The sequence below is a fragment of the Bos mutus genome, chromosome 17 (assembly GCF_027580195.1).
Source record: "Bos mutus isolate GX-2022 chromosome 17, NWIPB_WYAK_1.1, whole genome shotgun sequence".
NCBI classification, from domain to species: domain Eukaryota; kingdom Metazoa; phylum Chordata; class Mammalia; order Artiodactyla; family Bovidae; genus Bos; species Bos mutus.
In genome coordinates this window covers 1,042,634-1,061,760 of record NC_091633.1, presented here as the reverse complement: position 1 = coordinate 1,061,760, position 19,127 = coordinate 1,042,634, and the positions used below count along the sequence as shown (strand labels likewise).

The 19,127-nt window shown below is 63.1% G+C and overlaps 1 protein-coding gene across 4 annotated transcripts; it reads right to left on the bottom strand.

The window, feature by feature from the left end:
* Positions 1–318: 318 nt before the first annotated feature.
* On the bottom strand, positions 319–18,221 carry PPIL2 (peptidylprolyl isomerase like 2). Of its 4 annotated transcripts, none has more exons than XM_070385731.1 (21): positions 18,080–18,221; positions 15,819–15,868; positions 14,566–14,611; positions 13,011–13,073; positions 12,173–12,224; positions 11,276–11,327; positions 8,978–9,069; positions 8,388–8,477; positions 7,657–7,732; positions 6,902–7,062; positions 5,988–6,063; positions 5,544–5,650; positions 5,305–5,394; positions 5,082–5,115; positions 4,561–4,678; positions 2,987–3,043; positions 2,534–2,606; positions 2,376–2,438; positions 2,130–2,269; positions 1,814–1,934; positions 319–1,367 (listed from the first exon to the last, which is right to left on the bottom strand). In XM_070385731.1, exons 1-20 carry the CDS (start codon positions 18,109–18,111, stop codon positions 1,838–1,840), a joined length of 1,569 nt encoding a protein of 522 aa, XP_070241832.1. In that variant the 5' UTR covers positions 18,112–18,221; the 3' UTR covers positions 319–1,367; positions 1,814–1,837. The 4 variants fall into 4 exon arrangements, with proteins under 4 accessions (XP_070241832.1, XP_070241829.1, XP_070241833.1 ...); XM_070385728.1 differs by lacking the exon at positions 18,080–18,221 and adding an exon at positions 16,457–16,680; XM_070385732.1 differs by lacking the exon at positions 13,011–13,073.
* Between the last annotated feature and the right edge of the window lie 906 nt (positions 18,222–19,127).

Below are 19,127 nucleotides of genomic sequence, written 5' to 3'. Positions count from 1 at the left end.
GCTCCTGAGGCCACAGCCAGACGTGTGGGTCAAGTGCTGGACGTCCCCTTTAAGTTCCTACAAGGCTAGCTATTACCCCGTGACTTTTATTTAAATTATTTAAGATACTTTTTTCCTTGGGAAGAGTGGGCGGTGACACCAGGATTATAAATGTGTCTAAGTCCACCACGTAGTGTCCTTTGCACGTTTACTTTAGAAACGTGGTTTAGCTCTGGCTGTTTTATACCTACGTATATATATAAGTATATATATATAGTATTTTTATACCTACATGCTTACTCTTGATGGCATCTGTCAGCTAACAGGAGGAATCAGAAATGGGAACTGTTTCATAAGTCCTTTACTTTACCTGATGCCCTCAGCAGGGACTTACACAATCTAAATGTTTTAACATCTAGGAAAGTACAATTGCAGCTCAGATGTAAACGCTCCCTCGTCAGAGGCTCTGGGCGGGCCGGGCCTGTCCCCTCTGTGGAGCTGTGGGTCTGCAGCCCGGGGTGGCTGGCCTTCCGTCAGGGCAGGTGGCCCCGGCCGCTGGATGGATGGACGGACAGACAGAAGCCCAGGCCAGCCCACAGGTGTGCTCCCCAAGCAGGACCGCCCGTGTCCGGCCCTCCATGCTCTGTCTGTGTGAGCTTCCAAAATAAAGCTTGCAACGTTCGCTGCCTCCTGGTCAGCAGCATCGATGGTCTGGTGGTCTGGCAAGGCAGTGAGGGGCCCGCGGCGGCTTCCCTCCTCAAGAGCTGATGCGGGCGGGGTGCCCCGTTCCAGGAGCCTCAGGCGAGCGCCCCGCACACCTCCTACCCGTGACCCCGGCTCCCAAGGACTGAGTGAGCTGCCCAGCAGTTCCCAGCTGAGGAGGAGCTGGCGCCCGGTCCTGAAGACACGGGGGAGGGCGGCCTGGCCACAGGCGTGGGGCTGGACAGTCCCTGTGGAGCCCAGGTCCTGCGGACAGTCGCAGGCCTCAGAGGAGTCCCAGTGGGCCTCCAGCGGGGGAGGCGCCACCATGCGTGTGGACCTGTGGGCCCGGGCCCAGCAGCAGAGATGGGAAGAGCCACAGTACCTTCTGGAAGCGAGAGCCGGCTGCATTCGCTGCCGTGAGGCTTCGGGTGAGGAGAGACGGGACAGAAGTGGGCACGGAGCCTGGCGGGGGGCAGCCGTGCTGACCCGGCAGCTCAGGGCTGAGAGTGGGCGAGGGCTGCAGGGAGGCTGTGAGCCTCCCAGCGAGAGCAGACGTGGTCCTGGGAGGTGGCTGTCCTGAGCGTCTGTGGTGCTTCTGGAAGCCGAGGGCCATGTCCAGGGGGAGGGCTGCAGGGGGCGACGTGGGAAGGACGGGCTCTGCGGCTCCTCAGCTGGGAGAGGACCCCCTGCGCAGGGCACCGGTCAGTGTGAGCACAAGGCCGGGTCCCAGGGTAGGGCCCCCGCTCAGGCCCGGACAGGACAGTGGGAGCCCCCTGTCCTGACAGCAGAGGGAACAGCCCTGGGGCTGGGTAGGCCCAGTGAACCCAAGCAAGAGGAGAAAAGGTTTTTGAACGGAACGTCGAGGCTGTACCCCCCGAGTCAGAAGGTCTGGTCTGAGGTCCCAGGTGACCACTGGCTGGAGGACCACACCAAGTGGACCGGCCACCCTGAGGTGACTGGTGGGGGCACGGGGATCAGAAGACGGCCCTTCCTCCCCGGAAGCCCGAGATGGCAGACAGGGCTGGGCCAAGCCACCTGTCCAGGGAGGGAACCAGGAGAGGACTCGGGCAGCAGCCAGAGCTTTATTGAAGGGCGGACAGTCGGCTCCGCGCACCCAGCCCCGAGTCCCTACCGGATCCAGCACAGCGGCCGGCTGCTACCACGAGCTGAAATCCCCAAAGCCGCGGCTGGGCTTCTTCTTGGCCACAGGGACAGCTGCGCTGGTGGACGGCTCCTCCTCTGCTACCCGCTTCCTGGGGGGCACAGTGAACACGAGCTGCCATGTGCCCACGGGCCCCCAGCGAGGAGCCCCTGCACGTCACAGGGCCGCACGGGTCCCGACTCCCCAGCTCCCTCCCAGTTGACAGCGCAGTCCTGGAGCCTCCGTCTGACCCCCACTGACAGGCTCTGACCCCAGGACGCGGGGCGTGGGCACTGGGGAAACTCACGTGACTGCCGGGCTGATGTACTTGCCCACCCCCTGGCGGTACGTCTGGGGGCCCTGGCTCCCCTGCGGGGACTGGCTACTCTTGGCCGTGCTCTCGGGGGCCGCTGCCTCCAGCTGCGTCTTCCTGCGCTCCTCAGCGATCTGTGGGGGCCGGGCGGAGGCGGGCTCGAGTGCTGGCCCAGGCGGGGCTCCGGGGACAGAACCGGGCCGGCCGCGGGCACAGCCGTCCCCCCAGGCCTCTCCTCACCTGAGCATCGGCCTCTTCGTAGGGGTCCACGAACACGATGGTAGAATCAATCCGGATCTCCTCCTGGCGGGGCAGGTGGGCATGAGCAGGCCCCCCACCTGCCGCCGCCCACCCAGCTCCAAGCCCAAGGGGAGGGCCCTCTGCTCTGAGGCACATACCTTAGGGCGGTCAGTTTTGGGGTCACTCTCCACGTTCTCCATGGCCGTCAGTGTGTCAAAGCCCCCAACAACCCTGCAGCAGGGCAACGGGGCACCTGAGAACGTGCCCGGCACGAGCACCCCTGAACGCGAGGCACCCCTGCAGACTGGGGCACAGACTGTGAGCAGGTGGGCCGGCTGCCAGCACAGACTGACGGGACCCAACCACACACACACACACGTCTGCAGAGGACTCGGCGCTAAGGGTGAACACTGAGTCCTGGACAAAAGGTGGAGAGACAGGACATGGCCCAGCTTTGAGCTTTGGGACTGCAAAGGGAGAGCCTGCGGGGGGCAGGTCTTGGGTCTAAGGGTCACCCCCGCAACCTGCGCACAGACCGGACAAGGGGGCACAGGCCTGGCCTGGGGGAGGCGGCCACCCACCCCCAACACAGACCCTGCCCAGAGCCTTACCGCCCGAAGATGGTGTGCTTCTTGTCCAGGTAAGCGCAGGAGCGGAAGGTGATGAAGCTGGGGAAGGACGGGGTGGTCAGGGAGAGCCCATGCCTCCCTACCCGCCTGCCTCAGTGCCCCCAGGCCAAGCTCCCACACGGGCCAGTGCACTGTCCACAGTCTCAGCTGGGACAGACACACGGACACGGCAGAGAGGCTGACCCCTCAGGGTTGCACCCACAGCCTACAGGAGGAAAACACACGACCCCAGGGACAGACGTCCCAGGAACACACAAACTCCGAAACCTCGCCTGGAAAAGCAGGCCCGGGAGCCGGATCAGGTGACAACGCTGCTCACCGGCCCCGCACAGCCCAGCCGGAGGGACCCGAGTCCACCCACCCCTCAAGCTGAGAACACAAGTGTCCACAAAGCCTTGACTCTCTCAGGTAAGGGCCCGGATAGACGCCACTCGGCAACTGCGCCCCCCGTGACCTAGATGGACCCGGTAGTTTCCTCTACGTGAGCGACCACCACCCCAGAATGAGGGAAGAGAAGCTCCATTTCCAAGCTGTCCCAAACCACAAAACCCTCCAGGAGCAGCTGTCCGCAGGAAGGCAGGGCACCCGTGGGCAGGAACTGTGAGGTCACATTAAAAAGATACAAGACGTCCTTGGAAAGCCGAGGCACGTCCCCACCTGGAGGCTCTCACGCTGCCTGATCCTCTACAACACGCCACACGGCTCCGACTGGAATCACGTCCACGTCGGAGGATAAGCAACTCAGCAAAGCAGACAGGAAACAGCACGGGGACCGCCCTCGGGGAGTGCAGCAGGCCCCACAGACGCTGGCGCCGAGGGTGGCCCGAAGGCCCTCCTCGTGGTCGGCGGGAGGTCCCTCTTCTGTGGGCCGCTCCCCAGGGGCCCCGCTGAGGTAGGTCCAGGGAAAACCACTGGGACAAGTCCCCCGGGTTTGGTCGCCACCCTTCCTCCTGGCCTGAGACCCTGAGTTCTGCACACTCTTCTACGTTTAGACGAGAATAACCAAAGCCGCCCACTGGGTGAGGCCTGGCCTGCTCCACTGGTACCTAAGACGGCCAGGGGCCGACACGCCATGCCAGGCCGACGGGCATCCTCACCATCGGGCAGCGGCAAGGCCCTGTTCACCCACGGAGGGGCGGCTCAGAGACACCGGACCGCTCAGACACGCCCTGTGCGCCCATGGCCTCCCAGACACGCACGAAGGCACAGCCGGGACCCTGCACAAGAGGCGGACTCCACTGCAGGCCCAAGCGCACACCCCACCTCCCCGCGGACTGTAACGCCTGCCGGAAGCAGCTAGGAGGCAGCTAAGCAGTCAGCGTGTTTAAACTCCTCCTTCCCAGGGACTGCCGTGGGGAGGCAGCGGGTGAGGCTGCGGTGCAGCCTCCTGCAGCAGCCCCGGGTGCCCCCGCCTCCTGCTAACAAGGTCAGCCTTCAGCAGGCAGCACCTGAGCGTGGGGCGGCCTCCTGGCTCGACGGACGTAGGTGGGCACGACCTTGGGCAAGACCGACAGCCCGCGGAGTCCGCCGCCTGCCCACTGCCCCCATCAACTCACAATTGAGACTTGTTGGTGTTGGGTCCCGAGTTGGCCATGCTGAGCACCCCACGGCCCGTGTGCGAGAGGTTGGGCCGGAACTCGTCTCTGAAGGGCTTCCCCCAGCATGACTCCCCGCCTGGAAGAGAGGCCAGGGCAGCAGGATGACCATGACCCACGTAGCCCAGAAACCTCGTTGCCCCAGGGCCCCCACCCCCAGCTGCCCAGGAGCCCCAGCTGCCCGGGAGCCCCAGCCACAGGCCCTCAGGGTAAACTCCACATGAGAGACGGTGGGCTGGCCCAAGCGGCCAGCAGGCTGGGGGGCTTTGGAGGAGCAGCCCCCGGGGCAGAGCCCACCCCTGTCCCTGGGCCCCTAGGTCTGCTGCCAGGCGGGGGCCCCTGGGGGCCCGAGGAGGCCTCACCACCAGCGCAGAGCGAGGAAACGGGGCTGGAGGCCATAGGCCGTGGGTCTGGGGCCCCACGCCCTCCCCTCATGGCCCACGGTGCAGCTGGCGCCCCAGGGGCCCAGCGCCAACACCCACCTGTGCCGGTGCCCGTTGGGTCGCCTCCCTGGATCTGCAGGAAGAGCACGCCAGTGAGGAGCCCCGCCGTGAGCCCCCAGCTGCTGCTGGGGACAATGGGATCTCCCCCACAAGCTCGATGTGGCCAGCTGGGCTGGGCCCGAGAAGGCCCCCAGGCACCAGGGCTCAGCACCTGCGTGGGGAGGACTCCGACCCGGGCGGGGCAGCCGGCGCCGGCACTCACCACGAAGTTGCGGATGGACCGGTGGAAGACGGTGCCGTCGTAGTATCGCTTCTTGCAGAGCCTGATAAAGTTCTCACAGGTTTTCGGCGTCTGAAACAGGCCAAGGGCCCTGACGAGTCACACGGCGGCCTCGGCGGGGGGAAGGGCTCCCGCGGCCCGCAGCCGGGCCTCGGCCAGTGCACGTGGCGAGCCCGGCCACCCCGCGGCCGCACTGGGCTCCCAGGGGGGCACCCACGCACCAGGTCGCAGTGCAGCTCCAGGTTGAGGTCGCCCAGGCTGGTGTGCAGCCGCACGTAGCCCTTCTTCTTCACGAACTGGTAGCGCAGCTCGTCCTCGTCGATGGCCGCTACGAGGAGACGCCTGAGCTGCCCGCCTGTCCGGGCTTGGGGACCCAGGGGAAAGGCGGGCACCGGGGGCCGACAAGGGGAGAGGAGGAGGGGGCTGGGGGACGGTGGGCCCTGACCAGCCAAGACCAGCAGAGGGGAGGGCGCTGGGGCCTGGGCGGGGCGGCCCCTCAGGGGAGCCTCCAAATGGACGCCCCCCACCCAGACACAAGCCCACTTTCGAAAGGGCCCGTCCCCGCCTGACCACTGGCGAGCTGCTGGCAAGCCCACAGAGCCGAAGCAGGCAGGGGGGACACCTATGCTCGGCCGCCACAGACAAGGAGTGGGGCCAGGTGCTACCTGCTTCGTGTGTGGTCTCGGGAACCATGGCAGTGGACGTGAAGGAGGCGCTGACCCTCCCGGTGGAGTAGTGGGCCTGCGGGGAAACCGCACCGGTGCTCAGCAGGGGGGCCGCCCCTCTACCCCGGGCCTGCCTTTCGCCTCCCTCCACCACCCCCGGACGCCAGGGGGTCTCCTGGGCGAACAGTACGCCCACCCACGCTGGCCTCTCCTGCAGGGCCCAGGGAGAGCCTGGCCGCGACCCTTGGCTTCAACTGCGCCGAAGGCCTGGCTGCCAAGCCTCGTGTTAGGTGAAACCTGGAGGAGCGCGCCAGGCAGCGCGGGCGCCTCCAGGGTTCAGAGCTCTAGGCACTCGAGGGCCCTTTTAAAGGTTTCAAGTTCCTACAGGAAAAAATCATCCACGATGAAACGTTTTTTTCCTTCTAAACACACAAAGAGATTTCTTCCAATCAGAAGAAAATGCACCAAAACACTAAGAGCTGCTGTGTTAGAGAAAATCATGAACAACACACCCTTGTCTTTAGCACACCTGCCTTCCTGTCCAGCTGTGTAAAGGGGGTCTCCCAGCCCCAGTCCCCCAGGCCCTGCCTGGTAGGGGCAGGGGCGGCTGAGGGCCCGACAGGCCAGGGCACGAGTCGCAGTGCCCGCACGGCCGACGGGGACCCAGGGCCAAGCACAAGGACAGGGGTGGGACATGCAGGTGAGGCCGGCGGCAGGCACCCCGGGACCACCTGCCCCGCTTCCCCGGCAGCTCGGCACCCCGGGGTCACTCTGGCTCTGAGTGGCCAGCTCCGCAGGGCCATGCCTGCCCACACCCCAGATGCTCTGTGGTGAGGAACCACGGAGGCTGCCGGCAGCCCCCCCCAGCACCGCACCCCAGGAGTGTGGCCAGGCAGGGCAGCGCCCCCACTCACGGCGTTCAGCTTGTCCACCTTCGCCTTCTCGGGGACCCTCATGGTGGCCGCCAGCACCTCGTCCCCTTTGAACTCCTTGTAGAGCTCCTGCAGCGTCTCCCGCGTCTCCGTGTTCGTGTTTTTCAAATAGTAAGACGGGTCCTGCTTGGCCTTCTCTTCATCTAGAGACGGCACGGTGGTCCTGAGCAGCCGAGGCCCAGCGCCGTCCCCAGACGCCGTGAGGGAACAGCGGGCCAGAGCCACTGAGAGCCCGGCCGGGCAGGAGGCCAGGGCAACCAGCGCCTCCGTCCATCACAGCCTCCGGGTCACGACAGCCCCGGGGAAGCCCGTGGAGAGAGCGGGGGCTAGGCCGTCGCCCCAGCCAGACCCCGGGGTCACAGCCCCATGTCACACTGCCACCCCTCCTGGGGCCCTCCTGCCCCCCGGCGGCCGTCACACACGGCCTGGCCCAGCCCTGCAGTGAGAAACGGACCATCTCTGAGGGGCGCGGAGAGGGGGACCCAGGCCCCAGGGACCCAGGAGAGGAAGCAGCCCTGCGGGGCCTGTGGCCACGTCCTGATGGCCCAGCTGGTCCCCACACACCAAGGCCCCGGGGCCCTGATCCAGCCCAGGACGGCACGGCAGCTCAAGACACACAAGGCCTGTGCAGAGCAGGCTGGGACCCCCTGACTCTGCCGAGAGGTGGGGAGAGTCCCCCAGGGGTGCTGGCTCTGCTCCCCAAGCCCCTCGCCCCTGGGTAGCCAGGCTGTACGTACCTGGGTCAATTATTTTCATGTTATTCTTAACGTGAAAGAAATTGGAAACGTTGAATTTGTCCAAGTTCGTGGGGTCCTATGGCACAAAGAATGTGTCTGGCAGTGAACCCGGCATGTCCTGGGCCACACAGCTGCTGGGCAGGAGGAGGCAGGGGCCGGGCAGGGGCCTGGGCTTGGGGAGAGGCCGGGGGTCGGCAGGGGCGGGTGGAGATGGGGCTGCAAACCCCTCCCCAGCTGCACACCTGCCCGCTCACAGCCAAGCACGCCCCCAGCCGTCAGCACAGGACACAGGATGCCTCCCAACACCTCCCACCGGCCACCCCCTACAGTCAGCTGCCAGGCGGACCCCACAGTTTGCCCGGGGCCATAGGGCCCACCCCGGGGGAGGGCCGTGCACTGGCCTCAGGTCATAACAGGACGAGCCACAGGAGGACCAGGCCCCCCGATTTTCTGCGTCCGTGACTCTCATGAGCCCACTCGGGGCTCTCGGGACACCGACAGGCGTGCTCTAGGCTCGCCCTGGGTCCTGGGCACCTGCCCCAGCCCTCAGGCTTGAAAAGGGACAGCCTCGACTTGGAGGCGCTCTGGGGGCAGAGATGAGTTGGGGGCAGCCCCCGCAGGGAGCCAGGAGCCCCAGACTGCGGCGGCAGCCTGTACAGAGGCCTGGGGTGACCCATGGCTGGGAGCGGCTCTGCCAGGCTGCACAGGCAGGGAGCCAGGAGGGTGATCACCTGCAGGGTGATGATGTCCTGTCGGCAGAAGGGCTCGTCCGTCAGCAGGTCTCGGAAGTTCTTGGCCTTGATATTCAGCTGCTCCACCGCCTACAGCCAGGAGGAAGGCCACGGTCACAGTGCCTTCCCGCAGCCTGCAGCCCAGAGCCCACCCGGGAGCACAGAAGGGCAAAGGAGGGGACCAGAGTGTGCCCTCAGGAGTGCGGGCCCTTCCTAGGCCCCAGGCGGGTCCCTGCTATCTTGCTCCCAACCAGCCGCCCATCTCCACCCAATCCCAACCCATGACCCCAGAGCCCCAAGGGGCCAAGCTCCAGGGGTGGGCGTGAAAACCCACAGGCTGCAGGCCCAGAGCAGGAACGCCAGCCCTACGTGCCCCAGGCAGGGCCTGGAGCTGGGCTCCGTCCAAGGTCTTTGCAGGCCTGCAGGGCCTGGGAACTAGGACCCGCTCAGTGGGTAGAGCTGCCTGGTCCAGGCCCGGAGGCCATAGGTAGGCCACCATCCCTTGCTTGATCGGTGGTTCTTAGCCCGGGACCTCCGGGGACTCAGGCCCACCCCCCCCAGTGTCCCCACCAGGGCCCGTGACGACTCGCCTCGTGGGCGTAGACGTTGCCGGTGGTCCTGATGGCCACGATGTGGCTGCTGTTGGTGAACACGGTAAAGAGCACCGGGCAGTGGTACTTCCCTGGTGAGAGGGCGCAGGGGCGGGGCGGGGTCAGGGAGGGTGCAGGGGTGGAGCGGGGTCAGGGAGGGCGCAGGGGTGGGGTAGGGGTGTGGGGTCAGAGAAAGGGAGCAGGAACCCCGTGGCAGCAGGCCTGGGGGGGCCTCCCCAGGGGCTGCCCAGGCCCCTCCTCCGAGAGCAGGAACTCCACCCCGTGCAGGACGGCCCTGGCGTCAGCCCCAGCCCACCCAGCCACCCTCTGCCCTGGGGACCAGCCTGTTTCCCCACCTGCCTGCTGCCCCTTCGACCAGTCAGCCCCGCATACCCCACCACAGCCCCTCTCAGACCCTGCCCCGTCCTGACCCTCCGGCGCCCCTCCCTGCCTCGCTGCCCCCCAACCCCAGGGGAGCCCGTGCAGGTCAGTCTCCACAGGACGCTGCAGCAAGGGGGACACGTAGAGATGAGAGATCTGGAGTTGTATGAACTCTAAGAACCCTGACCTCAAAACTGCAAAAAATAATTACAATGGCATTCTGGAAACTGGACCACTGGCTGGATATCTGACACTAAAGAATTCACATTAACTTTCTAGGTACGACGAGAGTGGGCTCATTTCTTACGTCCCTAGCTTTTAGAGACACACTCAAATATGTAAGCGTGAACTGGCACGAAGGCACTGACACAGCGGAGCGGGAGCACAGGTAAACTGACGCCCGACAGCGGCTGGAGGGAAGCTGGGGCTGGAGACGGGCGGCACACAAACTCGACTCTCTCGACCCTGAAATCATCAGGTAAGACACAAGGCAAGAGGGCGCTCTCTAGATCAAGAGTGGTAAAAGATTTAAAAAGGCACAGTTGAGGGGGATTTCCTGGGGGTCCACTGGCTAAGACTCTGCGCTCCCAATGCAAGTTCAATCCCTGGTCCGGGAACTAGATGCCACGTGCTCCAACTAAGACACGGCACAGCCAAATAAGTAATTAAAAAAAAAACAAGTTGGGTCAGATCTTTCTTGCTCGAATCTCTGAGCCCTCCAGTGACTGTCCAGGGCCCGAGACACTGCTGGGCTCCCTGCCTCAGCTGGCCCCAGGCCACAGCCCCCACCCCTGCTCCACTCACACCGTGCAAGTAACAGCGGACCCCGTGCCGCGGGGCCTGTCCCGGCTGGGCCTCTGCCTGGAGCGCTCTCCCCACAGGCCCCCTCACGTCTCACCTGTCTGCAGACTCCCTCTCGAACCCCATCAGCCGGCCCCCAGACCCTCTCCCTTGGCCCACTTCACCTCTGACCCCATGACAGGGCGCGTCTGACCCACTGCTGTGACCTCATTTCCAAAGCCCCCTCCCTCTCATCTCAACAGAGGCCTGGCCCGTGCCGTCTGCATGCGGCAGGCAGGCACACAGTGAACGCTTGTGAAGGAGCCACTCTCAGAGCAGGGAGCTCCCCGGCGCCCACAGATTGTCCAGGCCGCCAAGGCCGGCTGGCTCCTCACTGCCGTCTGCACCTGCTGGGGGCTGGCCAGCCTCCACGCATCCCCGGAACCCACCCGCCAGCAAACCCTGACCCCGCTCTCCACCAGGGCACCTGCACACGCCCCAGCCCATAACAAACTGAGAACAAGGTCAGTGCTCATGGAGGCTGCCTCAACACAGCGTCCACCAAGGAACAGTGGAGGGCACGCAGGGGTGCAGAGCAGGACCCGGCACCGGGCTGGGGCGGACAACCAATGCTGAGCTGAGTGGAGAGAGCCCGAGAGCCCCCGCCCCCACGCCCAGCCACCCATCTGCCGCAGCCTGAGCAGCTCCATCTCTAGTAACACCTGGACCAGAGCCACAGCCGGGCAGGGCCTGTGCCCCCAGGGGCCCAGCTCAGCCCACAATGCCCAAGTGCCCCACAGTGAGGGCTCATCCCCTCAACTGTGCCTTTTTAAATTTTTTACTACTCTTCATCTAGAGAGCACCCTCTTGGCCTTGTATCTTAGTTGATGATTTCAGGGTCCAGAGTCGAGGTTGTGGGCCGCCCATCTCCAGCCCCAGCTTCCCTCCTGCCGCTGTCGGGCGTCTGAGTTTATCTGTTCCCAGCTTTAAACTACCTGTGCCTCTAGGAAGACAACATCACGTTTTTAAGAAATGGAAAGGAAGTGTCCAGCCTGCTCAAAAGGTGAGAACTTGGTGAGAGGTGGGGCCGCGGGTCCCTCGGGCCACTCCTCGAGCCGTCTGGAAAGGATTACTCACCTTCACTGTTCTTCGCAAAGTTCAACTTGATAAGGGACCTCCCATCCAGTTTCTGGAAGAAACGGAATTAATAAAAATAAACAAGCAGCTAGCGTGAAGCGGTGCCAAGGCCACCAGGCCGGTGCAGCAGGCAGCAGCTCTCTCCGCCTTAACTCCCGTCCAGAAGAAGGCCAAGGCCCCCTCGGGGCAGGTGTGCCCAGCCCGTCCGCCCCACCTCGCCCGCCCTGGGTCTCCACGGTACTGGCGCTGCTCCCCGACAACCCCAGGCCCCCGTCCTCCTCTGGGGTAGCACCCTGGCCCCTGGTCCTGCTCCACAACAGAGCCGGCCCCGCACCGCAGCACTAACACCCTGCTGCGAGTGAACCGCAGACGTGCCACGAGGGAACGGAGAGCAGCCGGCGCAGCGGAACTGGGCCCAGGCCTGTGACGGTGTGCAGGGCTGCGGCGGGAGGGGCCGTTCCCCGTTCTCTCCCGCATGGCACACATGGCGCGTCAGCAGCGGGAGAGCGTCCACAGAGCCCATGAGGAGCATCACCCAGCGGGGTGGGACGCCCAGCACCTCTGAGGGTCTGGGACCCGAATCCCCTTCACACCCACCAGCAGCAGCCTGGAAGGCTTCGACTCCTCCAGGGCAGCGTGCCAGGAGCTGCCAGGCCGAAAACACAGCCCCAGGGCCAGCAGGCTGGGGGCTGCTGCACGTGCGCCTGGCCAGCGTTGGTAACAGCAGGATGCCAAAGCCCGCAGTGCCCCCGCAGGAGGGTGCCACTGTGTGATCCACACATGGGCACGTGGGGGGCATACTCCACGGAGGACAGGCGTGGGGAAGAGGGGCCGCGCGCACGTGTGTGACACCAGAGCGTTCGCCGACCTCACCAAAGCTCCTGCATGGCCACCTACCTCTCCGTTGCTGGGGTTGGTCCCATACTTCTTAAGCCAAGGAACGATGTTCCTGAAGGAAGAGACAAAGTGCGTCAGACGGCGACGGGCCAGAGCTGGGGGCTGGGATCGGGGGCGGCTGCCTGGGGAGCTGGGGGCCGCTCTGCCCTCTCTCCGCCTCATCTCGGGAGCAAGAGTGTTTCTGGCTACACAGGCATCGCTGGCCTCTCGGGGGTTTACTGCAGTTGTGCACAAACGCGGATAAACAACACTAACGGCAAGACCTACACACGTGTGGCCACAGCTCTACAAGGAAGCGCTGGGCCAGCCTCAAGAACCACACTTCCACGAAGTTCTGAACGACAGGGGCAGAGAGCTGCCGCTGTGACTGTGAGGAATGGATCTGGGACCGCCCTCGCAGTGTGGCCTCTACCAGGTTCCCACAGACACCTCCCAGGCAGAAGGGCTCCAGCCTGACAGCGCCCGTCTCCCCTTCACTCTGCAGCGCTTTCCACGTTTTCTGAAGCGAGACTGAGTCACGGGGAACGACAGAAGCCTGCTTCCGTTGGAACACGGACGGGGCACGAGGCTTCCAAGGGCAGCACCGGAAAGGCAGGCGTCTTGCCATGGCTCTGCCTTCGTGACGTGAAAGCTACACGCTCTCCAACGTTCCAGCAGCCGGGGGTGTGAATCAGAACGCTGGGGGCCCCCAGCCGAGGCCAGAGCGGTGCTGCCCCTCCCGTCCCCGAGAGGCCCACCCAGGCCCTGCCTGCAGCCCACACCCTCCCGCTGCCCCGTCTCGGGCAGGTGCCAGCAACCTCACCACATCCGTCAGCTTAGAAGCCAAGGGAAAACTCACAGCAAGTCGAAGACGACACCTTCGGGGGTGCACACCGGGTAGGCGAAGGGCTGCAGAGAGAGACTGAGGGGCGGGAGTCACTCCTGGGCGCCGCCCTCTCCCCACCCAGAGCTGCCGGCGGGGCGGCCAGACGCGGTCGGGGGGCCCGCCCACTCCTCGCTGCGCAGCAGGCACTGCTCCTGCATACTCCCAAGGAACAGGCCCATGACACGGGCCAGGTCTGGTGCCCGGGAAGCTCCGATGCAGGGAGGCAGGGGTCGCAGGGCACCTGCCGCCTTGTGGAGGGCCTGCTCAGGGGCAGCGGCACCCGCAGGTGGAGGCGCCCGGTGCCTGGGGGCTGCCTCTTCTCTGGCCTGGGCTCCCATCGCGAGCCCTCGAGGGCTCTTCTGACCTGGGCTGTTCGTGCCTCTGTCTCCCACGTGTCAGGCGGCGGGGGTCAGGCCCTGGGACCTGGAGAGCCCGCAGCACCAGGCTCGCCTCCCTGGACGCCACCCCAGGGAGCTGCTCCCTGTGGCCCACCGCTCTCCTCCAGCCCCGGGTACCACTTGGGACTGACCAGAGCAGGAGTCAACGACGAGGCAAGCTCCCAACAGCAAGAGCGTGAACACACACCTTCTCCCAATGGGGCCTCAAGGGCATGTCTTCCCCCAGAACCCCAGGAGTTACAGAATGGGCAAGACACAGAGCCTCTGGGAGGCTCCGGGAACCAAAGATCCCACAAAACCACTCACAAGGCCACACTCCCAGGAGGCGGACGACAAGGCTGCTGGCGGCGGACAGAACCCCGCCGCCCACGCCGAGGCCGCACCTTCGTCCTCAGCAAGTGAGGCAGGTGAGGCCCTCTCTCTCCACTGGGGCCTCCCTGCCCCTCCCTGCCCCGTGCCAGCTGGTTGACCAGCCTCACTGCGGTGCTGGGGTCATCAGGAGAGTTTGGCCAGCTCTCAAGGCTCACCCTGACCTGCTGATTCAGAACCCGGTGGGGGCGGGGGTGGCATGCAGTGTAGACACACCTGTGCAGGACAGAGCTGACCACGGCTCGAATGTGGGGAAACTTGGGCCCGAGGGGCCCAGCAGCCCTGCCCGCTCCCCGCAGCCCAGTGGGGAAAAGGCCTGTGATCAACTCTGTAGCAGTGCCCCTCCCTGCCCCCCAGGGACCTACATTCCCAGCAAAGGGGGCAGGGAGGCCCACGTAGCACGAATATTGCTGCTGCTGCTGCTTAGACTCAGAACCAAAAGGAGAGCATGACAGCCCGGAGCTCAGAGCCAAACCACTTCCTGGATGGGACGCCTGGGCCAGGGAGCTCAGCCCGCCCGGCACGGATTCTCTGGGCCGGCGGGTGCCCTGGGAGGTGAGCACCGGGCTAAAGACAACGGCCTGGCTAGAAAGCCACCCAGCTCTCTCCACTGCTGGGTCCTTTCTCTGGCCCCAGGGAAGAGCCGAGCGGAGGACGCAGACAGAAGCCACTCCGGCAACTCTGGGGATCAGATTCACTGTCACACAGGGGAGCACCCCAGAACACTCGTGCGAGACAGGGGAAGCTCTCCTAACTCTTACCTGCAGTGGTCGAAAGGCAGACGACGGAAATTTGTTTGTGGGACATCTGTGTGAGATGAAAACAAAGGTCGGGAAAGATAATTATTCCGTAAAGAATTTCACAAATGTGCTCCAACAAGTCAGCTACATTTTAAGAAAAAGTGCATGTTGGGACTTGGTGGTGCAGCTGCTAAGACTCCATGTCCCCAGTGCAGGGGGATCCGTGTTCCAACTCTGGTCAGAAGCTAGATCCCACGTTCCACAACTAAGACCCAGCAGAGCCAAATGAGTAAGTACATTTTACACAAATACATAAACAAATAAAAATTAAAAGTGCGTGTAAGTCGTAAGAACGAAACCTAACAGCATGGGCTGCAACCAGCATCCTAGTAACTGTGCGTGGCGACAGATGGCTACTGGGCCTGTTTTGGGTTTTCTGTGCAAAGTAGAGAAGTATCAGATTACTGTGTTGTACACCCGGAAGAAATGTAGTGTCGTAGCTCCGTTATACTTTAATAGGAATAGTAAAGCCTGATTAAAAAAAAGAGAAAGAAAAAAAAGAAAACGTTGACGTAAATTACGTAGTGCAAAAACTGCTGTGGTCTAAAACAGACAGAACCAAAACACACCAAGAAGGAGCCTGGAGGAAAGAGCACACCCCACGGGGGGATCCTCCCACAGCACAGTGCAGGCTAACCCCAGCCCGGGCCCCTCCCGGCTCTGCTCTCCCAGCAGGCCTGCCAGTTCCGGGCCGGCAGCGAGCGGGAGGGCGCTCTTCTGACCGCAGCCACGACGGCTGTGGGTGCTGGCGTCCTCTGCGTTACTAACTGATAGACCAGACATTATTTTAACTTATGTTTAAAAGAAAAAAAATCACCAACATTAAGAAAAAAGGCCTCCCTCGTGGTCCAGTGGTTAAGAATCCACCTGCCAACGCAGGACACACAGGTTCACCCCTGGTCTGGGAAGATGTGACCTGCCGCGGGGCTTCCAAACCCACACCACAACTACCGAGCCCCAGCTCCACGGGAAGAGTCGCCCCCACTCGCAGCAACACAGCCCGTCACAGCCAGAGAGAGAAAGAAGCCGCCACCAAGCCCGAACACCTCCTCCAGCGCTTAGCGTGCCGCCTCTCCTGTGAGCTGCGTCCCCCGCCTGCCTATGCACTGCAGCGTCCGCCCTCTTGCTAACGTTCACAGGCTCACTCTACAGCGAGGCACCACCCTTTAACTGCGCCACACACCCAAAGGGAACAGGGGGGTTCCACACCTTACCTGGCTTCTTGCCACCATAGAAGTGAGTGTATTCAGCACAAGTGATGTACCTGAAGAGACAGAAGCACTTTCATGAAGACAGAGTCTCTGGAAAGAAACTGATGACCGAGTCACTTGGCTCACTTGGCAAATGCTTATTAAACACCTGCCATGTGTCGGACACACTGTGATAACCACAACAGAACACAGACACGGGCCATACACAAACCCGTGAGCAAACCCAGACGGTCTTCCTGAGCCAACGAACTCAATTTAACAGTAGGATTAACGGTGAGAAGTGGCTGGTCACATGAAGACCCGGGGGGAGAGCTTTCCAGGTAGAGGGACCGTGCATGCCCGGAGGTAGGGGCTGCTGAGGACAGAGACTTGGGGGTGGTCGCATCACCAGGGTCCTCGCAGGCCATGGGAGAACTCTGGATTGGATTCAAGCGGGATGGGAAGGCGCTGGGGGGATTCTGACAGGGCCCTGAGTCCTCAAAGCGTCACTCTGGCTGTGGTGTGCAGAGGGCCAAGCAGGAGGCAGCAGAAACCGATCGAAGAGCAACTACAAAGGTCCAAGACGGAGCAGCAAAATCTCCACCTGAGAGGACGGGGGGACCAGCAAGACACGGTCAGCTCCTGGACGTGCCACGACTTACTGAGGGACAGGAGCCAGAGGGAGACTCCCAGGCTTCTGACCCCAGCGAAGGAGCCAGGGTGTGACCACTAGGAGGGGAAAACGGAAGAGCAGGCTCAAGTGCTGACAGTGAACGAGTTCCTCTTTGCTTTTCAATGAAGGGGGTGCAGGTTCCGTGCCTGGTGGAGGAGCTAAGATCCTACACGCCTTGCTGCCAAAAAACCAAACCATCAAACGGAAGCAATACCGGTACAAATTCAATAAAAAGGTTTAAAAAAAAAAGTCCCTTCCACGAGCAAAAAGTTCCTTCCACAGCAGGGCTCACTCACTGAACTCCACAAGCCCATCAGATCTTCCAGGGGCGGTGTTGTAAGCCAGGCTGGAGCCATCACCCGAGGAGGATGTAAAATACAGAGGAGACGCGGGGAGGAGACCTAGGAGGTCTGGGAAGGGGAGGACCCAGCAGAGGGAACCCAGAGAGCACCCTCTCTGAAGAAACCCGAAAACAGAGAGTGGTGCCCCAGACACCGAGGAAGGGCTTCAGAGGGAGAGAGGTGGTCAGGTGCACCCTAGGAAGCGAGGACGGAGAGCTGACCCCCGGATGGAGCCCCACCGGAGTTGAGGGAGCCCCACAGGAGCAACGGGGGCAGATGCTGACTGAAGTGGGGTCAAAAGGGAAGCGGAAAACCACAGGTCGACACAGATCGTCCTCATCTCGCCATTCAGTTAGCTCAGCCGCACAGCCGTGTCCAACTCTCTGCGACCCCATGGAACGCAGCACGCCAGGCTTCCCTGTCCATCACCAACTCCCGGAGTCCACCCAAACCCATGTCCACTGAGTCGGTGATGCCATCCGACCATCTCATCCTCTGTCGTCCCCTTCTCTTCCTGCCCTCAATCTTTCCCAGCATCAAGGTCTTTTCAAATGAGTCTGCTCTTCGCATCAGGTGGCCAAAGTACTGCAGTTTCAGCCTCAGCATCATCCTTCCAATGAACACCCAGGGCTGATCTCCTTTAGGATGGACTGGTTGGATCTCCTTGCAGTCCAGGGGACCCTCAAGAGTCTTCTCCAACACCACAGTTCAAAAGCATCAATTCTTTGGCGCTCAGCTTTCTTTACAGTCCAACTCTCACATCCATACATGACCACTGGAAAACCCATTGGAGAAGACTCTTGGAAAAGACTCTCGGAGTCCCTTGGACAGAAAGGAGATCCAACCAGTCCATCTAAAGGAAAACAGTCCTGAATATCGTCTGGCTGTTAAGAAAACCAAAGACATTCGACGGCAGCTGGGGGGCCCAAGTGGGTTTAACTGGAAAATGCTGGAGCTCGGGAGCGGATTGGGGGGCGAGGGACGACAACCGCGCCCGAAGAGACCCGCCAGGGAAGAGCTGGCGAGCCTGGGGAGCCGAGGGGACTGGAGCCCGGAGACCCGCGCCTGAGGGGGCGCCCCGCGCGGACGGCGGAGGCTTCCGGGGAAGCGGCGTCTAGAGGGGCTCGGGGGCGGGGAGAACGGGGCCCCGGAGACCCGCGCCTGCGCCCCGCGGGGACCGCGGAGGCTTCCGGGGAAGCGGCGTCTAGAGGAGCTCGGGGGCGGGGCGCGGGGCGGATAAGCCCGCTCCCGGCGGTGGCGGCTCAACTCACATCTTGTCCTTCTGGTGCTGTCGCTTCCCCATGGCGACGGCAGGGTCAACGAGCGCAGAAAACGGGGGAAAAACACACCTCAGACCGCAGCGCCCCGGACGAACTCCGTAAGTACTTCCGGGTGTCGCCGAACCGCCCCGGAAGCAGGCGCTGGGCACGCCGGGAACTGTGGTCCCTGGCTGCCCCCGCCCCCACCCCGAGTGCACGCCCGCCCGGCGCGGGCGCTTCCTGCGCTCTGAGGCTGGGCAGTCTCGGCATCGAAGCCTCGTTGTCTCTGCACCTCTCTGTGCACCACCTACCTGGCCTGCCTACCTGGCCGCAGCTCAACGCCATCCCCTCCCAAACCCGCCTTGGCCTGACCTGGCTTCTCAGGTCTTCCGCTCGGAGCCCCTAAGGCCACCCGGCCTTGGCCCCATCTCTGCCCCAGGCCGACATCTCCAGATGGACACCCACATTCGCTATCCGCCCTCTCACCGCTCACCCGGACCCCACTGCCTGCAGCCCCCTCTCCTGGGCGACCCAGGGGCAGGTGGCCATCAAGCACGAAGGTCCAAAACCTTCGTGATCCCTTCGGCCTCTTCCCTCGGCTGGACCACCACGTTGGGATGCCCCGGGCCAAGCCTCAGACCTCCCTCTACACTCGAGCACTGGGTGATCTTGCCCGGGCTCGTGGCTTTAAACGCCTGTATCCCTTGACTGCCAACACTAAATGGCCAGCACTCCTGACTCCTGCCCTCTACTTTGGCACCCAGTGAACTCGAATTCAACATGTCTGCTAAAGCAGAATTCTCCTCCTCCCGCTCTAGGGTCCACTCTGCTCAGAGTACCACTATCCAGCCAGTCGCCCCATACAGCTCCATCTCAACTCCCACAAGGGCTTGTCGCCACTTGTAAACCCATACTAACCTATCTGTGTGCTGACTTACCACGCATGCACACAAACACACTCTCTCTCTCTGCAGGGTGAGACATAACGTCCCTAAGAGCCAGGACCCCAACTGCTTGTCTGCTATCTCCAGTCACAAGCAAGGTGCGTGCCACGTGCTGC

Coding starts and splice junctions, on each gene's coding strand:
- PPIL2 (XM_070385728.1), bottom strand. CDS start 16,665: ATGGTTTGGTTTTTTGGCAGCAAGGCGTGTAGGATCTTAGCTCCTCCA. Junction 15,869..16,456: donor CCTCTGGCTCCTGTCCCTCA/GTAAGTCGTGGC, acceptor CTGTCTCTTCAG/GTACATCACTTGTGCTGAAT. Junction 1,935..2,129: donor TACATCAGCCCGGCAGTCAC/GTGAGTTTCCCC, acceptor TGTGCCCCCCAG/GAAGCGGGTAGCAGAGGAGG.